General features: G+C 37.7%; 10 protein-coding genes across 10 annotated transcripts; 5 read left to right on the top strand and 5 right to left on the bottom strand.

The window, feature by feature from the left end:
- Positions 1–1661: 1661 nt before the first annotated feature.
- GCK72_001352 (uncharacterized protein) lies at positions 1662–4878 on the bottom strand (the record flags this gene model as incomplete). The annotated part of the gene is made up of 11 exons (XM_003111046.2): positions 1662–1730; positions 1778–1994; positions 2107–2228; positions 2283–2510; positions 3178–3438; positions 3488–3742; positions 3842–3973; positions 4060–4220; positions 4263–4477; positions 4606–4715; positions 4765–4878. The coding sequence occupies 11 exons, from the start codon at positions 4876–4878 to the stop codon at positions 1662–1664; spliced, it is 1884 nt and encodes a 627-aa protein (XP_003111094.1).
- Positions 4879–5141: 263 nt separating this feature from the next.
- On the top strand, positions 5142–6772 carry GCK72_001351 (uncharacterized protein; the record flags this gene model as incomplete). Its single annotated transcript, XM_053722928.1, has 8 exons — positions 5142–5261; positions 5313–5542; positions 5626–5737; positions 5785–5884; positions 5930–6064; positions 6163–6216; positions 6306–6393; positions 6637–6772. The coding sequence occupies 8 exons, from the start codon at positions 5142–5144 to the stop codon at positions 6770–6772; spliced, it is 975 nt and encodes a 324-aa protein (XP_053591573.1).
- Positions 6773–7161: 389 nt separating this feature from the next.
- GCK72_001350 (uncharacterized protein) lies at positions 7162–8335 on the top strand (the record flags this gene model as incomplete). Its single annotated transcript, XM_003111372.2, has 6 exons — positions 7162–7254; positions 7309–7635; positions 7688–7828; positions 7876–8022; positions 8078–8212; positions 8267–8335. The coding sequence occupies 6 exons, from the start codon at positions 7162–7164 to the stop codon at positions 8333–8335; spliced, it is 912 nt and encodes a 303-aa protein (XP_003111420.2).
- A 295-nt stretch (positions 8336–8630) lies between these two features.
- Positions 8631–12315, bottom strand: GCK72_001349 (uncharacterized protein; the record flags this gene model as incomplete). The annotated part of the gene is made up of 11 exons (XM_053722927.1): positions 8631–8870; positions 8970–9284; positions 9383–9466; positions 9517–9691; positions 9759–10273; positions 10321–10447; positions 10492–10816; positions 11022–11136; positions 11235–11444; positions 11493–11598; positions 12164–12315. 11 exons carry the CDS (start codon positions 12313–12315, stop codon positions 8631–8633), a joined length of 2364 nt encoding a protein of 787 aa, XP_053591572.1.
- Positions 12316–13373: 1058 nt separating this feature from the next.
- On the bottom strand, positions 13374–13775 carry GCK72_001348 (uncharacterized protein; the record flags this gene model as incomplete). Its single annotated transcript, XM_053722926.1, has 1 exon — positions 13374–13775. One exon carries the CDS (start codon positions 13773–13775, stop codon positions 13374–13376), a length of 402 nt encoding a protein of 133 aa, XP_053591571.1.
- Positions 13776–13813: 38 nt separating this feature from the next.
- On the bottom strand, positions 13814–17734 carry GCK72_001347 (uncharacterized protein; the record flags this gene model as incomplete). Its single annotated transcript, XM_003111205.2, has 3 exons — positions 13814–13978; positions 14399–14514; positions 17536–17734. 3 exons carry the CDS (start codon positions 17732–17734, stop codon positions 13814–13816), a joined length of 480 nt encoding a protein of 159 aa, XP_003111253.2.
- Positions 16471–17829, top strand: GCK72_001346 (uncharacterized protein; the record flags this gene model as incomplete). Its single annotated transcript, XM_003111164.2, has 4 exons — positions 16471–16585; positions 16692–17119; positions 17172–17303; positions 17350–17829. The coding sequence occupies 4 exons, from the start codon at positions 16471–16473 to the stop codon at positions 17827–17829; spliced, it is 1155 nt and encodes a 384-aa protein (XP_003111212.2).
- Positions 17830–18092: 263 nt separating this feature from the next.
- GCK72_001344 (uncharacterized protein) lies at positions 18093–22769 on the bottom strand (the record flags this gene model as incomplete). The annotated part of the gene is made up of 5 exons (XM_053722925.1): positions 18093–18164; positions 18325–18453; positions 18846–18961; positions 20756–20944; positions 22622–22769. 5 exons carry the CDS (start codon positions 22767–22769, stop codon positions 18093–18095), a joined length of 654 nt encoding a protein of 217 aa, XP_053591570.1.
- On the top strand, positions 20209–22161 carry GCK72_001345 (uncharacterized protein; the record flags this gene model as incomplete). Its single annotated transcript, XM_003111177.2, has 8 exons — positions 20209–20266; positions 20343–20483; positions 20780–21162; positions 21210–21448; positions 21495–21618; positions 21666–21761; positions 21841–21911; positions 21966–22161. The coding sequence occupies 8 exons, from the start codon at positions 20209–20211 to the stop codon at positions 22159–22161; spliced, it is 1308 nt and encodes a 435-aa protein (XP_003111225.2).
- Positions 22385–23178, top strand: GCK72_001343 (uncharacterized protein; the record flags this gene model as incomplete). Its single annotated transcript, XM_053722924.1, has 3 exons — positions 22385–22437; positions 22597–23053; positions 23119–23178. The coding sequence occupies 3 exons, from the start codon at positions 22385–22387 to the stop codon at positions 23176–23178; spliced, it is 570 nt and encodes a 189-aa protein (XP_053591569.1).
- Between the last annotated feature and the right edge of the window lie 293 nt (positions 23179–23471).

The raw sequence follows: 23471 nt of genomic DNA, 5'->3' as shown, positions 1-23471 counted from the left end.
AAATAGAACTGAACACAATGGAACTGCTACAAAATAGAACTGTTACAAAATAGAACTCTAGTTCGAATGGAGCGCGTTTGCATTCGTGACTTTTAAGACGAATTATAACCAATTTTCGAGGAGAAAAGTCGACTAAAAACACTTATTTTATGAAGATAAAGTCTTTGTCTATCTAATAGTCAACAAAAAACTGAATAAAATTGTATAAGATAAGCCCAATAAGCATTTTCAAAACCAGTGGTAGAGTTCTATTTTGTAACAGTTCTATTTTGTAGCAGTTCCATTGCGTTCAGTTCTATTTTGTTGAGTTCCATTTTGTAGCAGTTCTAACTTTCACTGTTCCACTTTGTAACAGTTATATTTTTTCCTGTTCTATATTTTCACAGTTTTATTTTGTCACAGTTCTATCTTTCCGAGTTCTAAACTCAAATACCCCCAATTTGAGAAGAAACGGTATTCAATTATACAGTATACGAACGCCCTGGAGCTTGCTCTGACTCCGCCCCTTGGCTCAGCACCTTAGAAGTAGCGATTACCTTAAAACAGATACGCCCTGGAGCTTGCTCTGACTCCGCCCCTTGGCTCAGCACCTTAGAAGTAGCGATTACCTTAAAACAGATACGCCCTGGAGCTTGCTCTGACTCCGCCCCTTGGCTCAGCACCTTAGAAGTAGCGATTACCTTAAAACAGATACGCCCTGGAGCTTGCTCTGACTCCGCCCCTTGGCTCAGCACCTTAGAAGTAGCGATTACCTTAAAACAGATACGCCCTGGAGCTTGCTCTGACTCCGCCCCTTGGCTCAGCACCTTAGAAGTGGCGATTACCTTAAAACAGATACGCCCTGGAGCTTGCTCTGACTCCGCCCCTTGGCGGAGTCAGAGATGAAAAAACAAAAAAAACAGTAGAGGGGATCGAACCAGCGCAAAATTGTTCTCCTCCTAGGCGCTAACCACCTGCGCCACTCGAACACATTTTTATACTGCCGCCGAAGTCTTTATAAACGTGGTAGGAGATACAATAAATCAATGGTAAAATTGGTCGATTTTCAGGTCGAGATTTCAGCCACTTACAGGTCACGTAAGCAACTTTTGAAAGTTGATTTATAGGTTTTCAAACATGCTCTTTCACCCTGTATAGGTCGTTTTCGCTGGCGTTAACTCCCACTTAAAAGGTTCCCTTGTGAGTAAAAAAGTGTTTTGTGGGTAATCGAATTAGCAAAAAAAATCAACCCCTACGCCCCCAGGAAATCAACCCCCATGCCCCAAATTGTGGGGATACGGGCGCGTTAAAGACACTTGTAAAATTTCATTGATAAGTGAAGATTAAAGTAGTAGCACAAATGAGCCTTGAGAATAACATTTGAATTGGAGGTGAATGAAAATGGATAAACGGGACCCACGAAAATCGGAAAGAGACTTCGCCATTTTTCGCAGTATCTGTGGTCACGGCTTCCAGTGGAGGCCCTCTCACTGTCAGTGCACTGCGCACAGTACTTTGAGAGGGCCTCCGCTGGGAGCCGTGGTATTTTTGAAAGGCATGCAAATCTTATTCTTCAGGACTCATCAATTGAAAAACATGAAAAAAAGAACAAGAATGAAATTAGGGCATCTGGATGCGAATACAGTAGAATGAAGAATATTGACATCAATGGACCTCAATTTTCACGCAACAGAGTCCTTTGATGTGGAGTTGAGTTGAGAGAGTTTTCGGGTTCCTGGACCGACGAATCTCTGAATATGGACCAAAACAATTAGAATACTACAAAAGAATCACTCACATTGTTTGCGATAGAATATATAGAACTGCGTGAACCAGTTGAACCACCGGTTGAACTTCCACGTGGCGTGGTTCTGGAAAGGCGGCTGCTAGTTCTGCTCGAAGAGGTGTTCACTGGAAGCATTGGTGGGCATAATGCCAATGAGAAAATTTCCATGATCGTGCATGAACGACGAGCGTCTCCAACATGAAGTGATTCGCGAATCCATCCCAGGAACCTGGAAATAGAATTAGAATACTTACATAAATAAAAATTGGCCAGCAGGTTTCAAAAAGAACAAGTTTTGACCCAGAGATCGGAGTTTAAAAATTGCCCTCTTTCCTTCTCACTTTTCATCATCAGCAACGTCTTTCGGTGGTTTTAAAAGCCGCATGTCTACTGGTCCGACGATTTCACTATGTGCCAATTGTTCTTGAGTTTGAATTGACTTCAAATAGACTTGGAAAATACGCTGAAAATTAAGTTAATCTCGCATTGACCATTGACGTGCCCCTTTGACACCTACATTGTCTTCCGTTCCAATAACTTTTCGAGCAGAATATTCTGCAGTGAGATGGTACTCGATGATCCTGACTTCACTGTTGACACCAGGAGCTCGTTTTCCACGGAAACGAAGTCCCGTACCTGGAGGGAGGTTTTCTTTGGTGTCTAAACGGAAAAAGATGTTTGGGTATTTAGCAGAAATGACGGTGTCCCGGTTGATGACCATTCCGTTGATGGGTCCTACACAGAACTGAAAAAAACTATTTTCATCATTCCCGTTGACACGATATCTTTATTATCTGTGAAGTACATATTTGCAGTATTGATCGAGAATCGAACAAGTGCACACAATATTTTAGTGTCAGGTAATCAATAAAAAAGCGCCGCTATTAGTCGAAATAATACAACTTCTCATAGTTGACAGTCATTCCATTTACCCTCTGCACATTGTCACAATCTAGCAGTGAAACATGGCTCGTACTGCTTGTACACCACTCGGAGTCAATCGTGTTCGTAAATGCGATATAGGAAAACAACCTGTCGATTGGAGACCTTATCATATTCGTTTGGCTAGAAAGAAGATGCTGAAGTATCCGAAAATTCTGAAGCGGTTCAAGAATAAGAAAATCTTGAAAATGATAAAGATGGAGAGAGAAAGGCGAATCAAGCGAAGAAAGGAGAAACGCGCGAAGGATGTGTCTCAAACAACAAAAGCGGAATAATTTTGAAACTGCTTACAATATTTTTGTTGAAAAATCCACAGAAACATTCATAACTTGATGAATAACACAAAAATCTACCCATGTTTGAAAGGAAACGCTTGTTCACTTTCGTACTTATGCTTCGATACGATCACTAGTTTTCCGACTAGTGAGTTCTTATCGGTCAGTGCGTATTTAAACTTCTTTTAGCCTTACCTCAGAAGTTTGAAGCCATTGATTCAAGCGCTTCGATGTCTCGTCTTCCAAAACTGTACGCACAATGCGGTAACGAACCGAACGATTCTCAACAGCGCGAACTGCACGTACTTCTGCCATAACTTTTAATTGTTCATGAAGGACTGGATGGAACTCTAAGAAACAAAGAGAGTGATATGGATCGTCAATTAATCCAAGACTATTGCCACTATCATTGAAAAATCCACTCATTTTGTCGGATGTATTCACACGAACGAGCAGCTGAAATTGAAATAGTGGAGTTAGTATATAAAATTTCAAAATTTCTTACATTTCCGCTCGTAGTGGTCGTGTGCGCTCTGAGCACTTGGTACGGCAGTAACTCGGTCACCAGAAAAGCATTATGATGAACCGACCAAACTGCACTAAAATGAAAATATTCTCCAACGGATGGGTAGAGGAATGTCTTAGTGTCATTGACACATGAAATTGGTCTTAGCAATGGAATGATGAAGTCGTATTGTGGAAGATCCTTGCACAGAATAAGCCGTTCGCCGACGAAGAGACCAAGCTGCCTTTGAATTCTCTGAAAACGGAATTTGCTTTCAACTCTAATTGTAAGCATCTCACGCTCAAGACAGTTCTAAAGCCGAAGTTTCATTGAGCTCAAATAAACAATATATACCTCTGCCCATTTGTTTTCTACCACATAAACATCTTTTCTCGGCTCAAGGTCAATTTCGTCGTCGCTATCACACGGAGTCGGTTCAGCGCGCCACATGGTGAATTTCGATTCGAGAGAATAGCGATGCCAAGGCTGTAATTTCACATTCAAACGTCCAAATTTGAATAAACATTTTGATAAGAACTTGAGTTGAATATAAACAAGAGAAAATCACTGACAGCTTCACAGACGCGTCCTTGCTCGGTTGCATCACAGCTTTCAAATGAATCAAAAGAAAGTTCAAGATTGTATGGATCTCGACTAGATGTCATTTGTGTTTCGACGCGAATCCACGCATACAAATAAACATCTGGTTCTGCACGCGTCGCTTCTTGTGTTGCTGAAATTAACAGTTAAATTGCGTTCTTTTTTTAGGCCGTACGAATAGCCATAGTCTCCAATGGTGTCCAGAAAGTTGTCGGCTTATTTGGTTCGATGACTCCACCGATTTTTAAGAGTGGTCCATTTTCATTGGACGAAACCTCGTAAATAGCTTTTTCGCGAAAAAATCGGTACACTGTTTTGAGATCGTGATTCACATCTTCCCTGTTGAATTGGATGATATCTCCGAACTTGAGCGGAATCGCACATCGTCTCCTATAATGATACATATTATTCGAAGGTGTGAACAAGAATGACGCTATGCAAAATGTGGCACCTGTGCAATCTAGTGCATTTGTTTTGTCTCGATTGAAAAAAAGAAATCAGATCATGAAAACTCTCACTCCAAATTTTTCGCATCCTCAATATTATCAAATGTTTGTTCGATCGAAGTAGGTGGTAGGAATGCTTCCTTTGCTACTCCATAGATTCGGCTCTTGACCTCTTTCTGATCCTGAAATTATGGAGAAATTTCTCTGTTGAAATAAGTTTCGAAAACGCACCTTTAGTGATTTGAGAATAAGAACGAGATCCGTCTCGCTTTCCTGATGCTCAGAACTGCAAGAGCTGACTACCAATGCTTGATATTCAAAGCTTCTTTGATTCTCCATGTACATCTTTGAATTATTATACTTCTTCTCAGAAAAAGTCCCTGGAATTGTGAAAATAAATTTAAAAAGGATAAAGTCTACATTTCGCGCGTATGAGGTCTCATGACGATGTTCTACCGTACTTTAAAGGCACATGTAAGTTTGTTTTTGGCGGCAACATTTTCAGTTCAAATTTAAAAAAGGGTTTTCAAACCTTGGTTATATCGAATTTTAGACATTTCCTTTATACGTGACAGTTTTCGTAAGTATCTCATATTTTTCAGCAAAGTATGGCAGATACAAGTATTCGCTCAACCCATTCAAATATATCTCGAGGAGCACGCCCGGAATCGGGGAGATTGCACCGGAAATATCCATATCGCTGGCTCTTCGACCAGGTTCATGTCAAAGTACGCTATTCTAATGTAGTTTCTTGTGATTCCTTGTTGTGTCATTTCCAGAGCCTCATATTTCACGTGGAAGTCAGTTTGCTTGCTGCCGCTATAGTCGGTCTGTACAATGCCAGTCAAATGACTCCAGATGAGCAATTTGATCCTATTTCGGTACCAGGATTTGATGGATTTTCGGCAACTGGTGAGATTCAGCGTAAATCGAACGGACTTCCGGAACGTCCCAATTATATGATCTCCCGAAATTTGATCAACGTTTATTCTTATTTTCTTATATTCAGGTAAGATTTGGAATCAAAGTGAAATTCCAAATAGTCGCTTCAAGTATATCTGAAATAACCAATTTCTAGTACTCTTTCTTTAGCGCGGTTACCGGCTTTCTTGGGATGCGACTTTCCGAAACAAGTATCACTCGCCGAAAGTTCCCACAACGTATGAATCCGGTCTTACTTCTTGTTCCATCTACAATTTCTGTGGTAAGTTCGCTTGCGAATAATGTATTCTTTTCAGATCAATTTTTCAGATCACTTTCATGTACCCTCTTTTTATTTGGACACTTCGTGCCGTTCACTCAACTATAAAGCTATTAATATTCGAGAAACTGAAAATTTCCATTGTACTCGGTAGAGTTTCAAACTTTTATACTTTCCACCATATTTTCATTTTAGATTCCTGCCGCTTGACACTATTTCCAATAATCATGATCTGGGCAATCTACGTGTATTTTCTCTATGGATTTTGGCTGGGTGTATTATATTATCAACGACGGGGAGATCCACCCACTCCAACTACTCATCACGATAGTAATGCTTTTTTCCTTAAGGCCTTCACTCTTAAACCTTATGGGCGTTAAAACTCATTTTCAGGTATGACTTAGTTAACAAAATTGTTAAATTTTCAGGCCCATTCCGACGTCCCGTCCGCAGATCATCACTGATTCGATTCCATGGAAAAGGTTTTTTTTTCTTTTTTTGTTCCTCAAGATGTCTGTTCGTATTCCTCAATTTTAATAGCGGAAACCATCAATTTTGTCCTTTTTTGTAGCTGGCGTCAATCTACTCTCCGATCTCAACTCTGTCACCAACGAGCTTTCCGGCACCACAACAGCACCACAGTCGACGTCATCGCATTGGTAAATGCTTTCTTCTCTTGTATTTTATTTTTCAAGATAGTTTCTCCTGATTAGTTGAATCAAAAAGAGGAAAGAAGTGTATCTTTTGTCAGAAATAGATTATTTGTATGTCATTTCACACTGATTATTATAAGTATTCGTTATTCACGTACCTTAAAAGTATTAAACTAGCCATTTCCGGCATATTCTTTTTTCTTTTCCCTTCACTCCCATAATAATTTATCCTTTCCCACATTCTTCCAGCGTATTATCCATTTCGTCGAATTCAATCTCATCTGCGAAACAACAACCACACAATCGTTCAGTATCTCCAAGAAGCTTTCGTCATTTGGAGACTGTCGACGAGGAAGCACAAAGTCGTACTTCTAGCGAATGCTAGATAACAAAAACGACACTTTTTACTGGTTTCCCATCAAAATTGAGTGGGAAAAGTGAGAAACTATGTTATTTTTAAAGACTAATTAGAAGTAAAAGTCTAAATATCAACAGAGCTTCATTCTTTTCCACTTGTTTTTATTGGGATCATAATATTTCTCAATTTATATATAATTATACATTTTCTTCATGTTTTAATAATTTTCTGCGATTGTTTCTTCCCTTTTTCTAATAAAAATCATTCACATTTTTTTGAGCATCGAATCTTCAAGAACTTTAGCGCACTTTATTGATTCGTATCTGACGATCTTTCTATTTCAGTTAGTTCATATCGTGGAATAGCTTGAAAATCTCAATTTCATAATCAATTCAGAGACGTGCTCAATAAGTCGGATGTATGTTCCATGGCGATCGCGACGGAGCTCATCCGAAGATGTGGACGACACTTTTCATCAAGTATACGTGCCACTTCTGAGAACTTCATTGGTATATTTCCCACTGATAAACATCGCTCAGTTCATGTAACACCCACTTTTTCAGAAAATCTCGATAATCAAATACATCTGTCTCTTGGTGTACTGTATCCGATCAATGCAAGAACATCTCTCAATACCGACGTACTGCAATGATCCGAGTTCTCCCATTCGATGCAGTTCATCTTCTTGCTATTGGCTGCATAAAGTCGTTTTGAATCTTCCACGTTTCATGATCAATGAGTGGTTTTTCGTTGAACAATGTGCATACCTTCTTATTTTCTTCTTCACTTCGTGCTCGTTGTTTCTGTATTCTGTGTATTTAGTTAAAAAAGAACACGACTTGAAAATTCGGTATAGAGCCATTCTCACTCTTCCAAGCATGTTTTTCGAGGTAATTGAAATGGAAAAATCGATGAATATGACGAAACATAATCCAATTTCAGCTTATAATATGCTTCCTTTCTTACTACGCCACAATTACTTCAATTTTCGAATATTCTAAAACAGCCAAATTGAATCCGAATTTCCATTCGTCAGCATTCATCATTTTCGCTTTCATCATATCACTCTTCTATGCGATTTTGGTATTTTTCAACAGTTTGCAGTCTGAATCCATTCTTTTTGCTTTCAGATAGTGATTCATTTCTCTTCACTCTACTACATCATGATCTATCCGGTCGTCCCGTTGTCAGTTTACACCGTGTCGAATGCAAACTATTCGACAATGAATTACGGGCAAATGAGTGGAGGAAGTGGAAGTAGAAGTCAGCAGTATGAGGTATATATTTTGTGAATCTGATATTTTTTATACCTTCTCATATAAACAATTTTAGCCATTCCAAGCGATGCCCCTGATGAATGACTCGTACCGATTGTCAATCAACAACTGGCAGACGGGCAATGACGCACGAGGCACTGTTAGCTCATACTCGCAAGTTCGCAGCTGGAATAACACGCTGCGATCCACTGTAAGAATAAACTATCGCTTTATTTTTGGGAAAACCTAGTAATGTTTCTTGCAGAACACACTGCGAGCACCTCGAGAAACCATTCTTCGCGAAGATGACAGCGACTATTTGGAGCTCGTCTAAATACTGTTTTCGCTTTTTCAAACTTGAAATTTATTGCTTTTTTGTATCTTTCCCGCCGTTTTCGTATTTTCCCCAGTTCTAGAGTTTTTACCGAACATTTCCTAACGAATCTGTGATTTATAGCATTGTTTTGTATTTTCTTCTATTTTCCAAATTTTGCTTTGTTTTTCTAATAATTATGCAGATAAATAATGATTTATATTAGACCATTTCTAGACGAGTTCATCAAATATAATCGAGAGAAAAAAAACGACAAATGAGAAAAATGAATGCAAAAATTGGGAAAAAATAACAATTATTTGGAGGTAACACTACTGGCGGATTGACTGAAACTAGTAGACAGAAGTGACATTGCATTTCCTTGTGATGGCCCTGCCACGTTTATTGATGTGGCTGGACGTGGTCCGGATCGGGGTACTGTAACCCGCTTACGTGTTTTTTGATCTCCCATCATTTGACGTTGAACGAGTTTTGCGTAGGTTCCATTTGTATCCTTCAGAAGTGTTTCGTGATTTCCAATTTGTTCGACACGTCCCTGAATCGTTTTTGTTTTCATTTTGATTTCGATACAGCGTTTTTGCCCGAAATTCATTACATATTTAGCGAGCTTTCCTATTTTCTAAAATGAACTAACCTTATTAATAACAACAATCTTATCAGCTTTCTCAACAGTTGACAATCGATGTGCAATCAAAATAACCGACTTTCCTCCCAAATTCTTGTAAATTGCCTCTTGCACAACATGCTCTGACTCTGTATCCAATGCAGAAGTTGCTTCGTCCAAAAGGAGAATTGCTGGTTCGCGAACCAATGCACGAGCAATTGCAATTCTTTGTTTTTGTCCTCCCGACATTTGTGTTCCTTTCTCGCCGACGTTCGTTTCGTATTTCAGTGTAGTTTGCATGATGAATCCATGGGCATTTGCCATTTCGCAGGAACGGATTACATCCTGAAATAGAAAGTATCTTTCTATGACTGTATCCAGGTGTTCAAATTTCAAAAGGTCTTCCGACTCGTCAGTGTCTCACTGACAGTCCAAACACTTACTGTATCAGCAACTTCTACTCCATATCTGACATTCTCCATAACTGAACGAGCGAAAAGAATTGGTTCCTGACCGACCAAAGCGATCTAAAATGTTTTTAATAAAAAGGAAAGTTATGCAATCAAAATGTACTTACCTTTTTATGAATATAATGATGTTCATAATCCTCCAAAGGTACTCCATCGACTAGAACTTGTCCTGCATTTGGAATATAAAAGTTCTCCAGAAGAGAGATACAAGAAGATTTTCCAGATCCAGATGGTCCAACCAACGCGACTGTCTCTCCTGGTTCAACGGTGAATGAGAGATCTCTGCAAGAATATATAGATAGCAGAGCCAATTGAGAGTAGACCAGACTTGCATTGTCTTGAAACTCACTTCAAAATAGGCTGATCCGATCTTGTTGGATAACTGAAATGAACGTTTCTGAACTCAATTTTTCCAACAACGTTCTCTGGCATATACTCTCCCAAATGCTGAATTTGTGGTTCTCTGTCAATGTACTCGAAAACTTTTCTGGATGCTCCAACAGATTGCATCAATCCAGTCCAAACTTCTCCCATTTGTCTCAAATTATCTCCCAATTGCATTTGATACAGAAGGAAAGAAACCAGTAGATCTGCTTTCATTTTCTGTGTCAACACCAAATGACCTCCGTACCAGAGAACAGCGACAATGATAAATGATTGGAAGAGTTCAGAGACCCAGAGAAATCCAATATAGGCGATTGCTTTGGTTCTGGTCACATCCAAAGTATGGGTCAGTTTTCCATAGAATCGATCAGATTCCACGTTCTCACAAGCAAAAGAACGGACGGTACGCATTGTGGAAAGAACTTCTTCTGCCACGTCATTCGAAGCTGCGATGGTGTCTTGAGTACGCTCCGAGAGATGCTAAAAACAACATCATATAGATTTTGGGAGGAGTTTTTAAAACTTACATCATAATATGTTCCGAAAATTTTGGAAGCGACGAAAATGATTGGGACCAAGATGAAGGTGACCAAAGAGAGTCTCCAGGAGAGTTTCATCATGAAAATCATTGATCCGAGAAGCATGACACAGTTTCTGAAAAAGAGGAGGTATGTGGACATCCGGACACACAAACAAACCTCAAGAAAACATTAACATTCAACGCAACGGTATCTGACATTGTCTGACAGTCTGCAGCTAGTCTTGAAGTGATTTCTCCAGTCTTGTGAGCATCATAAAATGCGACGTCCTGTTTCACAAGTCCATGGAATAAATCATAACGAATTGATCGTTGAATTCTGGCATATGCATATTCGAATGAACCTCCACGGAATCCTGCGGCAACTGCACTGACCAATGAGATGATTGTCATGATGTAGACAGAATTAGCAAGAGCTGGATAGGATTTAGTGGCGACTACGGTAGCAATGACTTGACCAGTGTAGTAGGGAACGAATATACGTGCTGAAAATTGGAGTTTTTTCTAATTTATTTTTCTGTTTGTATATGGTATATGGTATATGGTATACTGTATATGGTATATGGTATACTGTACATGGTATATTGTATATGGTATATTGTATATTGTATATGGTATATTGTATACTGTATATGGTATACTGTATATGGTATACTATATATGGTATACTGTATTCCCCTACAAACTCACTGATTGAGTAGATAAAGAGCCAAGAGAATCCAGAAATATGCCAGAGCCACTCTCTTTTACAATATTGGAGAAGACGGAAGATCAGTTCAAATGTTTGTTTTGGAGCCACCTCGAGCTGAAAATATCAAGTTTAGAACGGTGTTTTCCGTCTATTTTGAACCAGATTTAACATGTGCGGGTTACTGTAGTTAGGAATCAAATCAGTCAACTTACATCTTCTTCCTCCAAAATAATATAAGAAGAAGGTGTTCTGATGAAGTATCTTGACCACGAGGAGTTCAGAAGAATAGCAGCCAAAAAGTTCCAGACGAGGAATGCAGTATCTCCGAATGTCAAAAACTCATCTGGCTTCAATTTTTCTGTGAGAAGAAGAAGTTTGGTTGGGGAAGCAGCACAGATGATAAGAGATGTGCAGAAGATTGGCTGGAAATTAGAAAATCTGGGTTTCAAAGGACTCTTATTTTCAATTACCTCTTTCCACATAGTCAGAGTATCTGCTTTGTTTGCCACGTGGACCGCAGCTGGAACCATCCATAACGCAAAACGGAGTAATTGGAGGAGGAATAGATCGATTGTGCTGTAATTTAAGTTTCTGATTTTCGGATTTCGGTCTCAGGTGTGCCCTTGTTCTGAACTGTAATTTCTCTTTTAAACTATGGTCCGATTCATCTCATAAATCAATAATTATTTTTCCTTTTGCACCGTCCATTTCTCTCTTTCATGCTTATCAGTGATAGGGAGTACTAAGCATGGCTGATCAAAAAACCATATCATTTCGTGGTTGATAACTTAATATTTACCTAAAATCAAAAGAAGATTTCTCAGAGTTTCGAACAATTTAGCATTAGCAGGATAAACTTGAATTATGAACCCATTCAATTTGATTAGGGTCGCGCCCCTTGTTAAAAATGTCTTTTTTTGTTGATAACGGTGAAGAGGAAATTTAAACCATTCATACTGGAAAACGATATTCAACTTGGAATCAAAGTCTACCTTCGACCTCCATCCTAATCAATTCATTATGTTGTTGCAAGGGTCATCTCTTCCAAACACTTTATTAGATGAGATTTTTCATATTACTGTTGTATTCTAGTGATAGAACCTTTTGTCTTATAGCGTCCCAGCTCTCAGCCAGTACAAACCTAGTGAAAAATGAGAAATCGGAGAATTGACTAGTGAAATTTGCAAATTTGAAAGTTCCATCGTGAAGACAAGCGAATAAAAGACATGCCAAAAAGTCAATAGAAGTGAGAATAAGTCCCCATGATAGCCTTGAGGCTACTGCCGAACTCATTCTTTTGGTGACTTGTGGAGCACAAGGAGCACCAAAAAATTGAGAAGAAAAGGGGGGAAAATCGGCAGAAAAGTGTCAATTGGCAGAACAAGAGAAGGATTGTTATCAGTATTAAAATTATTGTATTTCAAATTCAACTGATAAGTAAGTAGGGGATGCAGTGGTTGTGAAGAGAGAGAGTGAGTTGATGAAAAGTTGCAGTTTCTCCTCTTCATAAAATTATCAGAGAAACTTTTTGTTTCAATGAAAGTTATGAGATATTTTCAGGGAAATTCAGAAATTTTGAATTCAATGTTCAACCTTCCAAGAAGGACATTCAGTCTTCCCAGAGGGCATATGTAGAACCATGACAACTTGACAGATGACCCAGAGAGAACGTTAGATGTGTTAGTTGGGACGTGTAATCTGTCACAAATAAATCAAATGTTTACAACTAAGAACAGTAAACGGAAGGAAATTGTGATGACTGCAGACGTTCGCATCAAAAGAAAAACCGAAGTTGACCTAGTTATGACCTTATCTGTAGTAAACAAAACTGGAAGAGATGGGAGTATGACGGATTTCTGTGAGAACCCAAAAGATGTTAACGATAGATTTTGGTAGAGGGACTGTAATTCATAAATCTTCTGGTTGGAATTAAGATAGTTTATTTCCAAGAATAAACAAGAAGTTATCATATACTTCGTACCTTGTTCCAAGGTCTTCTGACTCGTCTCATTAAAGTTTTAAAGTTGATTCGAAAATGTTCCTTCCAGTGTGAATACAGTGGCAAATCGACTCATCAATAACAAATAATTCCTTCCGATTTTTCTGATACCTCTTCGACTAGACTTGTATTTTTTCATAAACAATCCCCTCATTCTCCGGTTTTCATATTTTCTTGTATTTCTGCTTTCAGCGAATCAATATTTGATTTTGCATGTGTGTTTGAATTCTAGTATAACACATAATAATGACCATAATTTTATTCATAGCAGTGAGATCGAGGGATAATTGAAAAGTGGGAAAATGACAGAAAGTTAGTAATTAATTTAATTATAATCAAAATGGTACAAGAACTATAGTGGGTACGATGAGAATCCAGACATATCATCATGCGGTACGCAATAATCGGTAGAAGTTGAATGTGGAGGAGTGGAGGACGTTGAATCAGATGGCGAGGAATTTCCGGGAGACGAATATTGAGATCCTGGATAGACATGTCCCATTTGATTTGGTTGCATCTGATCATAGGAGGATTGTTGGGCAGATTGATGATATTGATATTGGTTATATGCGAGTGGATAGAATTGGTTCTCATCCCATGTCATCGGTTCAATTGGCAATCCGAATGAAGAGGATGATGGAGTGTTGTAAGTAGAGACGTCGTTCAATAATTCTGGAGACGTGGACCATCTCGAATCCGCATTTTCCGGAACTTGTGGAACAGTCATCTCGTTGGCCGAAGAATTTGCTTGCATTTTAATACACCGTTTCGCTTTAATCAGCTTCTTCTCGTTTACGACCAAATGTAATGCTCAAGAAAGTAACATACCGAATCAACGGCATTATTCCATGTTCCACCAGCTTTCAGTTGAACATCCTCAACAGTTGGAAGTTGTTGTGAAAAGACGACGGTACCCGGAAGAATGTACTTTTTCAGCTTCTGATACAATTCGCTTCCCTGGAATCAAAAATATGGAATATTTAGAAATGTTTTTAGTGTCAAATGCTGGATTACTGATTAAAAATGGGGGCGTTAGTTTTATAATTTCAGCAAAAAGTTTACTTCTGTAGGAAAACTGGATAAACTTCGGTCAAAGGTTTTTTTAAGTTCAGAAAGACAGATCCCGAGTACACAATATTTTATTTTATTTTATAACATTTACGCTCAAACTACTGAAAACCAGTTAAATTAATTTGATTAAGATTTCGAGAAACTCTATAGTGATTATGGCTGGTTAATGCATTTTGAAAGCTTTCAAAACTTTTTTCTGCGAATTAACACAGTTAAGTTTGACAATTGGAAAGGAATCATGAAGTTAAACTGAAAAGTATTCACGGTTTCCTTTGGTTTTTTTTGAATATAAATCAAGAATCTCACCTTAACGTTGTTAGTCGACCAAATATCATTATCGATAGACAATTTGACGGCGCCGGCGACCAATCCTTCTTTTAATCCGAGTTTTGCAGTTTTCCACAAAAATCCCATGTCTCGACCTGAAGATCAAATTGGAATAACAAAAACTTGAAGAGAAACGAAGGAAACAACGGAACAATAATCTTAAACATTGGAAACCACGTGAATCCTCGATAAATGTGTATAATTTTGAAGCATTGTAGTTCGAAAGAGACGGTATATCACATGTTGTTTATGAGTTTTCTATTTTTACAAGAAAACAATAAGAACTTCTGCAAAATTTAGTGAAAACAGACAGAAATATTTTTTTCGAATTCGAATTCAATGTTCAACCTTCCAAGAAGGACATTCAGTCTTCCCAGAGGGCATATGTAGAACCATTACAACTTGGCAGATGACCCAGAGAGAACATCGAATGTGTTAGTTGGGACGTGTAATCTGTCACAAATAAATCAAATGTTTACAACTAAGAACAGTAAACGGAAGGAAATTGTGATGACTGCAGACGTTCGCATCAAAAGAAAAACCGAAGTTGACCTAGTTATGACCTTATCTGTAGTAAACAAAACTGGAAGAGATGGGAATATGACGGATTTCTGTGAGAACCCAAAAGATGTTAACGATAGATTTTGGTAGAGGGACTGTAATTCATAAATCTTCTGGTTGGAATTAAGATAGTTTATTTCCAAGAATAAACAAGAAGTTATCATATACTTCGTACCTTGTTCCAAGGTCTTCTGACTCGTCTCATTAAAGTTTTAAAGTTGAATGAATTATTCTGAAATGGAGAAATTTGAAATATTACTATTTCGGCAGTTTTCGGTTAGAAATAACTAACTTTACAAATTTGTCACTGTGGCATTGATGGTTTCACCTCTCTAACTTCTTCTTGAACTCGAGGAACAGTTTCATTCATGTACAGTAGCGACCACTGAATTATCAACTTTGACTGTCCAAACTTTGGTCACTTAAAAGGTTAATAATTCCTTTCTTTAAAAGATTTAGTACAAAATAATGTGATCTCTGAGTGAGTTGTTCTAAACTAATTTCCTTTAACTTGCTGGAAAGTGCCCCAAAACTTTTGAACAAAGTGAAGGTCAGATTTTTCGGCCAGTTTTGTAGTTTTCTCATCCTGATAAGCAAATCGAATGATATTTTTTCCATTCGTATTCATATAATTTGGTGTTTACAAGGGAATGTTCCAAGCGTATCTCGGGATATCAAATTGGTTTTTATCCTATGAAGTACTCGCCAACACTCGAATTCCTAATATGTAAACCAATGTTTCTAAACTCTCCACTGAATAGAGATACCGTAAAAACTGTATTAGAGCGATACCTTTAATAAAACGACACCTCTAATAGAACGACACCCATCTATACTCAGGATTCAAGAATATGATTATCCCAGTGTATTTTTTTCCTCATGGTTAGAAGCAGCGTGAATAGTAACCTCTAGATCGACAAATGGAACTTTCAAAAAAGTTTTTTCCGTTTAACTTTAATAAGTTTCTAAAACTACAACATTTTTCTGAGAGGCGGTTGAAAAATAGAACGACATGTCGCTCTAATACAGTTTTTACGGTATGTGAATTTTCAGTTATTTACGCAAGTATAGGAGTAGCACCACCTGAACCAGTTTTTCAATCATTTTGTAGTCTTCTCAATATGTCTTTGTTCAACTGATTCAAGCTCCTCATAATCCCTTTTCTACTTTTTCTATTTCCAACTCCCTACCGTAACCCTATCCTACAGAATCTGTTGTATTCACACCCATGATTTACGACCGTCACTCTACCCATAACTATACGTATACGGGACCGCCCACTTGACAGATGCACAACGTGGGCGGAGTCTACTGGAAGGGGCTATGGACGCACAGCATTCTCACAAGTCCCTTCTATCCCTTCCAGTTTTGTGTCATTCTCATTGGACAGTCTCTCAATTTCCCTTTTTCCCCCTTCTCTTTTTGAGTTTTCCTTATACCGTTCTATTAGTTAATGCCTTAGTTTTCACTTTCTTTAATCGTTTCAGAACATGTACACCAACACTCAATCAACCAACTACAACGCCTGGCAAGAGGATCTCGGTCGATTCAATGGCCCAATGAATGCCGATCATAGCCAGGAAGCCCCAGTCGGGCAACATTTAGGTAAGTTTATTAACTGTTTAATTTAGGGAGAAAAGAAAATATATACAGTAGATCCCTCTTTCAAACATCTCATTTTTCAAATTAAACTAATATTTATCATTTTCAGCTGCGGACTATCACTTCACCGCCCCAATCGTCCATTTGACGAACACGGAGGAATGGATGAGATTCCACGTGCATCAAAACGAAATGATGGTGACGAATAAGGGACGAGACGTCTGCCCAGTGTTGAAGTATTCAGTGGAAGGACTGGAGGAGAATACTGTCTACAAGGCTGGAATCACACTGGTTCAACTTGACCCATATGTCTGGAAGTTTGATAGAAAGAGCACAAAATGGATGCAGACGCCAGTAACAGTGTCAATGGAAAACAGTAATGAAATCTTTTCGCTGCAAACGACTGGTCGGAATATGATGGAGAATGGAATCGTATTTGAGCGAGCAAAGATTTACAATATCGGCGAGGAGTCGAAAACTATGAAGAGAAATAATGAGACTATTGAAGCAAAGTTGAGAAACAAAGGTCATCAAATGGTAGGAGTTCTTATCTCCTTTTTATATATTATCTCATTTCTCAATTTTTCAGATGCGCGTTCGCACTCAATGTCGCTATGTCCCAGTCATCGTCATCTACAAAATGTTGGAGAACGGATCTACGGAATATCTCGGCTCTTTCGAATTCGAGGAGACCAAATTTATAGTTGTCACGTCGTACAAGGTAAGACTTGTTATATTAAATCAGTTTTCTAATCGATTTTTTTCAGAATCAAAACGTAAAAATTGAGAAGAACACCGGGAACAAGTATGTTCGGAAGGATATCAAGGAGGGCGCGCAGGAAACGAAGCAAGCAAATTCTTCGGCCAACGAGATGACTGTTCCACAAGTTCCGGAAAATGCGGATTCGAGATGGTCCACGTCTCCAGAATTGTTGAACGACGTCTCTACTTACAACACTCCATCATCCTCTTCATTCGGATTGCCAATTGAACCGATGACATGGGATGAGAACCAATTCTATCCACTCGCATATAACCAATATCAATATCATCAATCTGCCCAACAATCCTCCTATGATCAGATGCAACCAAATCAAATGGGACATGTCTATCCAGGATCTCAATATTCGTCTCCCGGAAATTCCTCGCCATCTGATTCAACGTCCTCCACTCCTCCACATTCAACTTCTACCGATTATTGCGTACCACATGATGATATTTCTGGATTCTCATCGTACCCACTATAGTTCTTGTACCATTTTGATTATAATTAAATTAATTACTAACTTTCTGTCATTTTCCCACTTTTCAATTATCCCTCGATCTCACTGCTATGAATAAAATTATGGTCATTATTATGTGTTATACTAGAATTCAAACACACATGCAAAATCAAATATTGATTCGCTGAAAGCAGAAATACAAGAAAATATGAAAACCGGAGAATGAGGGGATTGTTTATGAAAAAATACAAGTCTAGTCGAAGAGGTATCAGAAAAATCGGAAGGAATTATTTGTTATTGATGAGTCGATTTGCCACTGTATTCACACTGGAAGGAACATTTTCGATGGTTGTGAAGACCTGAAAATCAAAAACATTTGTTTGGATTTTGTGTAAGTTTTCACCGTTTTCTGATAATCTGAGAAAAACTTTAAATAGATGACATTTAAGCAAAAATATTTCGTTTTTATCGGCTTCTTCTCGTTTACGACCAAATGTAATGCTCAAGAAAGTAACATACCGAATCAACGGCATTATTCCATGTTCCACCAGCTTTCAGTTGAACATCCTCAACAGTTGGAAGTTGTTGTGGAAAGACGACGGTACCCGGAAGAATGTACTTTTTCAGCTTCTGATACAATTCGCTTCCCTGAAATCAAAAATATAAATAAATATTTAGAAATGTTTTCAAAGTGTCACATGGTGCTAGATTTCTGATTAAAAATGGGGAGGTTAGTTTTATTATCTCAGCAAAAGTAGTGTTTTTTTATAGTTCAGAAAGACAGATCCCGAGTACACAATATTTTATTTTATTTTATAACATTTACGCTCAACTACTGAAAACCAGTTAAATTAATTTGATTAAGAATTCGAGAAACTCTATAGTGATTATGGCTGGTTAATGCGTTTATGAAAGCTTTCAAAACTTCTAAAGGATTTGAACTTAGTAAAGTTTTACAATTGGAAAGGAATCATGAAGTTAAACTGAAAAGTATTCACGGTTTCCTTTGGTTTTTTTTGAATATAAATCAAGAATCTCACCTTAACGTTGTTAGTCGACCAAATATCATTATCGATAGACAATTTGACGGCGCCGGCGACCAATCCGACTTTTAATCCGAGTTTTGCAGTTTTCCACAAAAATCCCATGTCTCGACCTGAAGATCAAATTGGAATAACAAAAACTTGAAGAGAAACGAAGGAAACAACGGAACAATAATCTTAAACATTGGAAACCACGTGAATCCTCGATAAATCAGTTTAATTTTGAAGCATTGTAGTTCGAAAGAGACGGTATATCACATGTTGTTTATGAATTGTTTATTTTTTACAAGAAAACAATAAGAAATTTTGCAAAATTTAGTGAAAACCGACAGAAAAATCGGCCGGTCGCCGAGACGAGTTATGCGCCAATTCACGGGAATCGCGCAGAACCGGAAGTATGCGTCTCTTCAAATCACGTAGTGTCTCTTCAGTAAGTGCATGAAGTTTTACTGCTGGATTTGTGCTGAAATTGAGGAAAGGAAAGAGTGGAACTGAACGTTGAACAGTCGATCATATAAATGTAAATATAGGATATCAAAAAACATACATAGAATAAGACAAATTGGGAATTACAAGAATCGAAAAAAAAGAAGATCCACTATTATCGAAATAAACAAGTTCCGACATTTTTTCCCACTCGGTGTTTGCGGACTCAAGCCAAAATTTGATAATTTTGGCTTGAGTCCGCAAACATCGACGAGGAAAAAATGTCGGAACTTTTTTATTTCGATAATAGATCCTGGGTTGAATTTTAGTTGGTCTGAAAAAGTTATCACAGTAATAATTGCAGTTGGGCTCCGTCTTTAAATGATTGATTCCTGAAAACAAAGTGTGAATCATAGAGAAATCAGAGATTTCTCACTTTTTGTCTCAAAAGAGTTTTTCGCAAAGAAGTTTAGAGCTTAAATATAATCATGGTTGGGTCAATCAATATTTCTCTTCCCTAATCGCTCATTTGTTTTTGACTAATTGAAAAAGAGGGAATCAAATATTTGAACCGTATGATCTCACAGTTCAGTACTCCCATATTTACAGAATTTCATTCAAAAATTGCATACGCATTGACACGATTTTTAATAATTTAATCCCCCAAAATTTTTGACCGATGATCATATACGTTAACCGTTTCTTATCACCAATTTCAACCAAATTCCACATTTTAGTTCATAAATTTTTGCGCCGAAATTTTTTTAGTTGATAACTTTTTTGACTCCTCGTGTCTAAATGGTCAAGTCTCCAGTTCCTGTCCGATTTTTGGTCTGTTCTGAAAATGAAAAATAAAAAAGAATGAACTCAGTTTTTCAGGAGATTTCAGATTTTAATATGTGCTACATTATGCTTAACTTCTATTTTGTCAAATATGAATACTTACAATTTCACGAAAATTTGTATGCAGGATGACACTAGTACAATGAAAGGTTTGTTTTTTGTCTCTTTTTTATATTGAAATTGATATTTTGGTATGTTTCCAGACTAATTCTAGACTAATTACAGCAAACTACACGAAATCGGAATCAAATTTCCTTCAATCATGTGTTGCGATTGGAAGTCTCGCAGCATCCATTCCTTTTTCAGTAGCTTTCCAGCATCTTCCACATAAACCTGTATTTATTGTTGCTGGAATCATTTCTGGAGGTTTGTTCTCTTTGATATACAGTCATTTTTTCAGATTCTTCTGAAAACTATGTGTAATCTTGACATCTTATATCTGAAAATTTCAAGTAGTTCAACCAGAATGATAGGAACATTTAAATGTGTTTCACGTTGTTAGTTGATGACAGTTTTGTATCTATTTCAGGTTTGGAGATAAGGAAACTCAAAGTAGAGACACTGACTAGCAATAAAAATATAAAACAGGAAACATCGTAGACTATCTCTATAAAATATTTAAGAAATAACTCAATCACCTTTCCAAAAGAGCCATTTTTCAGTCTCCACTGGGTTGGTACCTCTTGCCAGTACTCTGGGATACGGATGGTTCGTGACTGCCCGTATCTTCCAAGGAATGGCATTCTCAGCCACTTTTCCGTTAGCTGGATCAATTACAGCCAACTGGGCGACTCCTTTTGAACATGGAGTATTTATTGGACTTCTCACTGGAAATACTCAACTTTCGAATATATTCACAATGCCAGTTTCCGGATGGTTATGCTCTTCTTCAGGTGGATGGACATCTGTTTATTATGTTCATTCTGGAGTCTCTCTTGTCACTTTCTCATTGTTCTTCTTGTTTTTCAAAAGTTCACCAAGAGAACACAGTTGGGTTGGAGAGAAGGAATTAGAGACGATTGAAAGAGGAAAAGTAGCGAAGAAAGTGAGTATTTTTTATGATATTTCAGAATTGAATTGTTGATTTTTCAGATTTCTCGTCCTAAAGATCTTCCATTCCGTCATATTCTAACAAGTCTCTCGCTATGGGCGTGTTGGATTGCCTCGTTCGGTGACCTGATTACTGTACAATTGGTGTCTCAATTCAATCCACAATACATGAAAAATTATCTGAATTATGATGTGCTTTCATCTGGATTTCTTGCTGCTCTTCCAATTATTTTTCAGTTTATCACAAAATTGTCATCTGGAATTATCAGTGATAGAATCAAGTAAGCTATTCTAAAACCAACAAATGCTGTCATTACAGTAATTCAGATTCATAAATGAAACATTGAAAGCGAAAATTTTCAATACGATAGCTCTGGCAGTTGCTGCCGTATTCTTTATTGTTTTGGCATTCATTCCGCAAGAAAAACATTTATTGGCAATTATTATAATGGTATGAGTTTCCAGAAATATGATAATCAGATCACGATTCTTATTCAGATTTGTGCTGAGAGTGTAATGGGTGCAAATACTGCGGGTTTCAATAAATGTGCTACATTGCATTCACAACAATATTCATACTTTTCAATGCAACAAGTGAGTCTCTGTAACGGAATACTGTAATTACCAGTCCAGGGAAAAGAGATAACCAATTCACTGAGAACTTTAATTTCAGATCATGAATATCTGGGCATGCACGATATTTATTGAGCCGTTTTTTGTAAATATGATAGTGAAGGATAATACGTGAGTTGTTTGAAATCATTCAGAATTCTTCACTTCATCTCTCAATAAGTTCAGATTCATCGACTGGCGTAATTGTTTCCTTGCTCATGCCATTCTTCTTCTCTTCGTAAATACCATCTTCTGTTTCTTCGCAGACGCATCTCCTGCCAAATGGACCAGATTGAATAATAATAATTCAGAAGACGTCATTGTGGAAACAAGTGAAAAAGAGCGTTACGATACGTTTGCAATCGAAGATACTAAATTGTGAAAACGAAAGAAAACTTGTATAACTTTTCTTGTAAATACTTCGGTAACCAATAAACATATTGTGTCATAAAATGTGTTCTTGATGACTTCTAGCTAGTAGGCTAAACATGCCAACAACCGAAAACCCTCTTCTCTCCGAGAAATAAAACTTTCGAACACTTCGGAAAAAAGTATTGCTTCTAAAAATGTTTTCATTTATATTACTTCAGTTTTTGATTAAAAATATGGAAATGTGTCTACCCAGTGGTCCCAAATGTCAAATCAATAATTGTTACATGTGAGTTTTGATTCAGAATATGTGTACTTTGTTATACTTTTTTTGCTACTGTTTTGTTTCATGGCAGAACTTTTGAAAACTTGTGATCACTTTTATATTTGATTCAAATAAAAGGAAACACATTGAATTCGATTTTTCAAACTCTCACTCTCTCTCTAGGATCCCACCATCTCCACCGTCCTACTCAATGGCTCCAATGCTCTCTTCAATGCCAATGTCTCCTGCATCTCCACAACAAATGTCATCCCAAATGTCTTCGTACTCGATTCCTCCACCTTCCATACCGTATTCTCATGGTGCTTCATCCGTAATGATGGGCTCCCAAACTCCATTTTTATCTGCTCTCGACCCTCCACTCCCTCCAGTTTCCTCATCTGCATATACCCTTTCAGCTCCTACAATCGACAAATCTCAATATGAAATAAGTCCAGAAGTGTCACGTTGGGATCGTCAGGAGCCAGAATACAAGCATGTCGATGAGGCTGAAGCCGTCGTTGCTCCAGATGTAATTGTGGCGGATACGGTAGATGAGAATAGTACAAGCAGTGATAAAGTGGAAAAGGTGCATGATAATGAGCGATTGGCGAGGATGGATTTGAAATATGAAGAGCCAGAAGTGAGTGTCTTCAAAATTTCTTTTTCAGAAAACTCATCTCTCAATCTCTTAGTTTTTTCTTTCAGCCAACACCATTCGAGAACGGAACAGTCACTTTCCATGCGTGGTTTGTTCGGAAATTATGAACTTCTGTATTATTTTTTATGTGTTTTGCTCCAATTGCAAATAAATGCCAGTTGACTAGTGTGATTCTACTATTCTTGCAAACAACCGAGAAAACAGACACACAGACAGACACCGAGAATAAATTTCCACTTTCATTGTCCTCTAAATTCGAAGGTAATCCCATCTGTGTATAACCTACAACTTCCTGTTATGAATGTCTCTCTTTACTCATTTTTCCGTTTCTTTTGTAATTAATGCACGAAAACAAATTGTGCAAACACTTAGTCCATCGGAAAGGGGGTGTTAGGATAGG

The sequence above is a fragment of the Caenorhabditis remanei genome, chromosome I (assembly GCF_010183535.1).
Source record: "Caenorhabditis remanei strain PX506 chromosome I, whole genome shotgun sequence".
Classification (NCBI taxonomy): Eukaryota; Metazoa; Nematoda; class Chromadorea; order Rhabditida; family Rhabditidae; genus Caenorhabditis; species Caenorhabditis remanei.
This window is presented reverse-complemented; position numbering and strand designations above follow the sequence as displayed.